The 7,238-nt window shown below is 39.0% G+C and overlaps 1 protein-coding gene across 2 annotated transcripts in view; it reads right to left on the bottom strand.

Moving 5' to 3' along the window:
* Positions 1-94: 94 nt before the first annotated feature.
* Positions 95-7,238, bottom strand: part of cttnbp2 (cortactin binding protein 2) — a 48,784-nt gene continuing 41,640 nt past the window's right edge. The window contains exons 18-23 of one of the 2 annotated variants that reach the window (XM_084409820.1): positions 6,867-7,072; positions 5,236-5,418; positions 5,063-5,114; positions 4,867-4,978; positions 2,289-2,435; positions 95-1,281 (exon numbers count right to left, since the gene is read on the bottom strand). In XM_084409820.1, coding sequence (XP_084265946.1) covers positions 1,024-1,281; positions 2,289-2,435; positions 4,867-4,978; positions 5,063-5,114; positions 5,236-5,418; positions 6,867-7,072 — 958 coding nt within the window. In that variant the 3' untranslated portion in view covers positions 95-1,023. Of the gene's footprint in view, positions 1,282-2,288; positions 2,436-4,866; positions 4,979-5,062; positions 5,115-5,235; positions 5,419-6,250; positions 6,430-6,866; positions 7,073-7,238 lie in introns of those variants that run through there. The other variant, XM_084409821.1, reaches the window with a different exon arrangement.

The raw sequence follows: 7,238 nt of genomic DNA, 5'->3' as shown, positions 1-7,238 counted from the left end.
TTTCAGGGGAGAGGCTGAATGATTTGGTTTTAAACGTAGCAGCTACACGATGTTAGCATTAGCTGTGTGGAGAAAGAAAACCCAAGAGCCGATGTCTAGGATAGTGCATTTTTAATTGTTGTGCTTTGAGGAAACAGGACAATTTCTCTGAACCTCATCCGACAACTATAATACAGTTAAACATCAGAGGTCGACTATAATCTCTTCTGTACATATGAACAATACTGACTTTAAAAGAATACTTGTTTATCCTAAATGTTCAATACAGAAGACAAATGAAAGTTTATGCGCGCCGCTTCCAATTTCATAGTTGGGTTTCACACAAGGGAGAGGGAGGGGGGGGGGGGGGGGGGGGGGTCAAAGTTCAAGCCAGTCACTGAGCACGCATGAGAGTAATTGAAAATACTAATTATGGCTTAAAGAACGAAAACAAAATATCCCGTGTTCGCAATGGCGGTACTTATTGCCACATTCAGTTTGTTTGGAAACGAGTGAAAAAATATGAACCAAAATTTAATATTACAAACAATATATACAGTTTTCATATTCCCTTCAAAAGTCCTCCAATGTACAAGCGTTCACACACACACACACACACACACACATACTAATCTATACAACATTTAAGTTCCCAGTTATTATTTACACATATTTGGTAAAACCCTGATTTCGACAGTTTTAAAAACTCACCTTTCACTTATTTAATGATAAAACACGATTGATTGAAAATACTAAAGAGCAAAAAGACTACCAGCTCTTACTTTGATCCAAAACATTTGACATAAAAGGCAAATTGTAAAGTGTTCAAGCAGTCTTTCTCCTGTTAGTTTATCTTTCTTTTTTTTCCTCGAAGTTCTTTACTTAATTGAATATATTAAAACTATGGTCCCAAAAGTACACAATGTAATATATTGTAACAAGTATGGACAACATGTACAAATACTTAAATGCTGCCAGTAACCTAACTTCACAAAATAGAGGGCAATAACAGAATGAGGGCAAAGGGAGGGCAGTGGGAGGTGTCTATCCATGGTTACTGTAGTTTTCATTACAGTTGGGGTCCAGGAACCAGATGTGGCCTTGTGAGAAGTTGTTTGTGTTGTTGTGGGGCAGGATCTGCCTTGCTCTGCTGCTCGTGGAAGCTCTGCTAGGATTGCTGATGCTGTTGTTGCTGCTGCTGCTGCTGGTGGTGTTCACCTGCTGAGCTCCTCTGCTGCTGGGAACGGGCAGATGCGACCTGGGCCTCGTCACTCGCCGAGGAGAAGCGTGACCACCGTCAGTCTTTTCAGAGACAAAGAAATACATATATTACACAAAAAACAACATATTTAAACAAAAATAAAAGAAAGAATGTACTTCGAATGTGCTTTGTTCCAAAAACTAGCAAGCGACCTACAGAGGCAACATTTTAAGGCAAATCCAAGATGGCAAATGAGGTGTTAACTGGTTCATTCTCGTGTTACGCAGCACTTTTGAGCTTCCATAAGAACCAATGAAGTTCATTCTTGTGTGTTACGCAGCACATTTGAGCTTCCGCAAGAACCAATGAGGTTTGTTCTCGCGCGTCAAGCAAGCACGGTTGCGCTTCTGTTCGATCAATGTGAATAAAAGCCTAAATGCAATCTGTTCATCATATGAAGCGATCAAGTCTCTCCATTCATAAGGATTAGTTTTACAATCTCTACATAAACTTTTTTAAGCGTCAAAGTGGTAGTTGCGTAGCTGTCAATGGAGGGACAGAAACCTCTCATATTTTTTTTTTTTTTTTAAGAAGAACAAAAATAATGAATAAAACCCATTCCACGGGTTTGGAACGACATGAGGGTGAGTAAATGATGACAAAATTTTCATTTTTGGGTGAACTACCCCTTTAAAGAGTTAGAGGCAATAAACCAAACCAACCTGCTATGAGGTGAATCACAATATTAAAAGTATTTGAAACTCGGACAAAAAGAAAAAGGTAAAAGACTGCACTTAACAGCTTAAATGAGAGGAAAAAAACTAAAATCCCCTTAAGCCCTGCGAATAACTTAACCCAATTAAAAGCAACACATGATACAGCTTTCTAAAAATCACGGTGCTCAAGTTAAAATAAGTTCAACTTCTAAAAAAAATGGGGTTTAAAATAAGCGCAGTGTGAAATGTCCTTATCTGTGCACTATGCAGAGTGTCCAAACTGGTCATTTATAAGGTTCCGTGACAGTTAGGACAATGCCTTGGAAGAACGCTACCTGTAGGTGTCTCAGTAGGCTTTGGAACAGAGCCATGGTGTTTTATCAAAGGCTTGCCTTCTGTGGTGGAGGATAGGTCATATCCACGGCACTCTCTGTTGTAACAGGGAGTGTTTGGGGCTGCGTGACCTCCCCATCACTCATCTGAGGAGTGGGCGGACTCGAGTCTGGAAGCATGATGAAGTCCTCTTTAAAGAGAGCAATCTGTACCAGGTAAAAGAGGAAATGAAAACAGCTCGTCAGTTCCTAGAAACTGCATGGCCATGTGCTTTACTGTGCTTGAACAGAAAGTCTCTGAGAGAAACACAAGCTGAGTTTTTTGTAGTAAACAGACTAAAAGATTAAACCACTGCTTTGTAATGTGCATGTAAAATTAACAAAAAAAATACCAAATGATATTTTTACATTTTCTGAAGGTATATGAGTGGTGCTTGTACGTGCAAAATTGACTTCCATAGTAGGAAAAAAATACCAAAAGTCAATGGGTGCCATCAACTGTCTGGTTACCAACATTCTTCAAAATACCTTCTTTTGTGTTCAACAGAAGAAAGAAACTCATACAGGTTTGGAACAACATAAAAGGTGAGTAAATGTAAATTTTTTGTTTTTGGGTGAACAATCCCATTAATGCAAGTCAGTTGGAGTTTTTCTCCCCCCACTTTATTATCAAAACGTAAATGGATTATTTACATGTACTATTATTAATGCAAGTGAATTTTTTTTTTACTTTCTATTCATCGAAGAATCCTGAAAAAAGTTGATCAGTTTCCACAAAAATATTAAGCAGCACAACTGTTTTCTACGGAGCCCCCCTAGTCCCACTTTGGCAAAAAAAATTTTTTAGAACTATCTTGTGGCCTCAAGATAGTAACTCGTGGCCTCAAGATAGTATCTCGTGGCCTCAAGATACTAACTCGTGGCCTCAAGATAGTAACTCGTGGCCTCAAGATAGTATATCTCGTGGCCTCAAGATAGTAACTCGTGGCCTCAAGATACTAACTCGTGGCCACGAGAAAGTGAGTTTTTTCAAGGCGAACGTTTCCATGTTAATGTTTCCATGTTAATGTTTCCATGGCGACACGTCACGCGATTGACCGCAGCCACAATAATACTGTATGACAGATGTGTCGCTTTTATTTCGCTTTTCCTTTTTTATTCAAAATATTCACAAACTTGCTTACCATGTCATCAACTAGCCTATCTGATATTCCGATTCTCACATACGTGTAAGTGAGTGTGTTTAGTCGTTTAAAAACCTTTATAAATCTTGATCTATAATAACATGATGGGCGCTGCAATGTTGTCCGTCGGATTTACAGCACGTGAATTCATCAGTTTCTCCCGAAATAAATGCAAGAAAGTGGCCGGTGAACTGAGAAGAATAGAGTAAACTTTATAGTTCCTTGTCTTGCACTATGTTTGTCTAATATGAATAACACATGTCGGCAAATTATATTTGAATAGATTGTTATTGCTGCTTCCACAGACATCAGTGTGTTTTACAAACTCAAAATGTATTGTTTTACTCGTGCTTATGTGTATTTAAATATCTGAAACCAAAAATAAACATTATGAAGTTGAAAAACTGCTTAGTTGTGATGACAGCGCTGAACGCGTCCGACTCTGGCTCGTTTAAAAACCTTTATAAATAGATCTATAATAACATGATGGGCGCTGCAATGTTGTCCTGTCAGTCGGATTTACAGTACGTAAATTCATCAGTTTCTCCCGAAATAAATGCAAGAAAGTGGCCGGTGAACTGAGAAGAATAGAGTAAACTTTATAGTTCCTTGTCTTGCACTATGTTTGTCTAATATGAATAACACATGTCGGCAAATTATATTTGAATAGATTGTTATTGCTGCTTCACAGACATCAGTGTGTTTTACAAACTCCAAATGTATTGTTTTACTCGTGCTTATGTGTATTTAAATATCTGAAACCAAAAATAAACATTATGAAGTTGAAAAAACTGCTTAGTTGTGATGACAGCGCTGAACGCGTCCGACTCTGGCTCAGCGCCAGCCAATGCGCGAAAGCACAGTTTGAATCTGGCAGCACTGAACATTCTAAATGTGGCGCCGTACTCTCAGGGGCTAGTTGATGACATGGTAAGCAAGTTTGTGAATATTTTGAATAAAAAAGGAAAAGCGAAATAAAAGCGACACATCTGTCATACAGTATTATTGTGGCTGCGGTGTATCGCGTGACGCGTCGCCATGGAAACATTAAAAGGAATGTTCGCCTTGAAAAAACTTACTTTCTCGTGGCCACGAGTTAGTATCTTGAGGCCACGAGTTACTATCATGAGGCCACGAGTTACTATCTTGAGGCCACAAGATAGTTATAATAATTTTTTTTTGCCAAAGTGGGACTAGGGGGGCTCCGTAGTTTTCAACAATGATAATAAGAAATGTTTCTTAAGCACCAAATCAGCATATTAGAATGATTTCTCAAGGATCATGTGAGACTGAAGACTGGAGTAATGATGGTGAAAATGTAACTTTCCCATCACAGGAATAATAGATTTACTTTTGATCAAATAAATTCTGCGTTGGTGAACAAAAATAACATCATCTTTTTTTTAAATGTTAAAAAACGTACATAGCCCAAACTTTTGAACAGTGTCTATTACCTTGCTTATGTCTGGCTCAGATTTGCTAGAGCACATGGTCTGGAGTTCTCTGATGAGATCCGTCTCATCATCAGAGTAGAGAGAAAGACCCACTGCAACTCCATCACTGAGTCTGCAGGAACATCCACACAGAATCATTGAGTAACACTGCCATCTGCTGGTAGCACAAACACATGCACACACATAGGAAACCAACCTTGCATGATTGACATTTGTCAGTGGGTGAGTGCTTGAATTGGCCAGAGATCCTATATTACAAGAATAAAAGAATAAGGATTATTTAGACCATATTTTGGAAACAAAAAGTTAAAAAGCTTCTGTAGCTGAGGTGCATTTACTGCAAAATCAAAGCCATCGGTTAAACCTCACCTTCTCTTAAGGAACAGCTAGAGTTCCTCCCAGAGGCGGGGCTTCCTTTCTTCCGCGGACTGGTGTTGGCTCGTCTCCAAGCGCCATTATCGCGTCCTTTTCGGCCCCCTTTCCTGTAGGCGGAGCCAATGGTGGAAAGAGGGAAACATCCTCCCTGGAACTCTGGTAAAAGCTTGTCAATCTCTAACCACGCAAACAGAAAAAGGGTAAAATATGTTTTACGTGAGCACCAATAACTACTGCACTGAAAGATTTAAAGGGGCTATTTGTAGAATTCAAAAACCATTGTTGTTAGCGACACCGGTGGCCATTAAGTGAATTGGAGGCAGCAACTTACTGCTTGAGTTCGCACTCTAACAGGCCAATATATTCGGTGAAGTTCTTTTTTTATTCTTCACATATAAGTAAAAAGTAGTTGGAAATAGAGAGATATACTGTTAACGAACATCTCGAAGTCGTCAACGCTGCTGAGAGCGACATTTAGATGAATATTTAAATATGTGCTGGCCACTTTCCTCTTAGTAACAAAATAAACATCTAAAATGACAGCGGTGAGAAAACAGCAGTTAAGAAAGCATCTGATCATAGCGATATGGATATGTTTGCCCCAGCTCTGCAATTCACTGGCATCAAATTACACAGTTATGATAGTTTGATTATAAAGTATATTATATATAGACTATAGATCTGGCTATGTGAGACTACAGCTTGAATGAATCCCTTTTCTTTGCATGACACATTGACATTACAGTACAGAATGGCTCTTTCGGCATTATCCTGAACATTGTATAAGCATTTGTTTCAAGTGTCATATAACAGAAGAGAGGCTCTCGGGAGTGTGCTTAAACCTAACATCCTTTTTATTTTCCCAGCAAAAATATTCACATTTCTTCACATAAAAATCAGTCTGGCTTTCATAGCCAACCTAGGAAGTTAGGAAGGTCTAATTTTCGTTTCGTTTCGTTACACGCTGTTCAAATTGATTAATGCATTAAAATTCTTACAAATAGCCCCTTTAATGGCTGATGGTCAGTGTTAGTAAAGCTACTTTGAATGTAGTGTCGCATAGCCAAACCTTCAGACTGATGGCAGAAGGTCTGGACTCCATAGCAGCTACATGTAAAGCAACCAATCACAGTTTGTTTTGTTCAGCTTCATGTTTGGGGGCATGAAAATGTAACGTCGATGATGTCCCTACGGTAACAGAATGCTGTGAACTTCACATACTTTTGAAAATCCAGTGTTTAGTTGATCCTGATAAGTGCTCATTGTCACAGATATAAACACAACAGCTTTCTTGTTCAATGAGGGGGTTTCAAACCACGACAGCTTTGTTTCCAGGCGGACCGTAAAAAAAATGCGTCATAGACGTTTTCTAGAAATCCTGTAGAATTCAACCAATCAAATGATGACTTCTAAACTTCTAAAATTTTGTGTGCCATATGCATCAGCCAACGGTCTGTGTGAGTGACGTCTGAGACTTACTTTGAATGTGGCTGGGGAAAGTATCTCAGTACTGAAATAGCTGAATTATTGTAAAATCAACTGAGCTAACTGTCAAGCGACTGATAAATGTGGTTACATTTGTCGCATGTTTTAGTTGAGTCTGTTCCCCAACACTGGTGCTGTACCTGGTCTGGGCAGTGGGCAGCCTTGCAGCACAGCCTTATTCAGAAGGATATTGAGAGCTGCTTTGACAACCGCTCTCTGACCTAGGCTCAGACCTTTGTTGTTGGGAGACCGTCGTTGGGCGGGAGAGCGTTTGGCTGTTACTCTAGATATAACAGCGTCCTCGACCCGTGGAACAATCACTGCATTCCAAAGCCTCACTAACCACCTAAACACAAAGACACATGGACCAATTTAACATAAAAAAACACTGCCTGTCATAGGAAATACAAAAAAAAAAAAAAAAACATGAATAGTTTAATTTCAAATGACAGTGTTGTGAATGTTTTTTTGAATATTTGAAATTTAAATATTTATTTTCTGAAGTATCGATA

The sequence above is a fragment of the Rutilus rutilus genome, assembly GCF_951802725.1.
Source record: "Rutilus rutilus genome assembly, chromosome: 5".
NCBI classification, from domain to species: domain Eukaryota; kingdom Metazoa; phylum Chordata; class Actinopteri; order Cypriniformes; family Leuciscidae; genus Rutilus; species Rutilus rutilus.
Note: the sequence above shows the minus strand (reverse complement) of the source record. Positions and strands in the feature narration are given on the sequence as shown.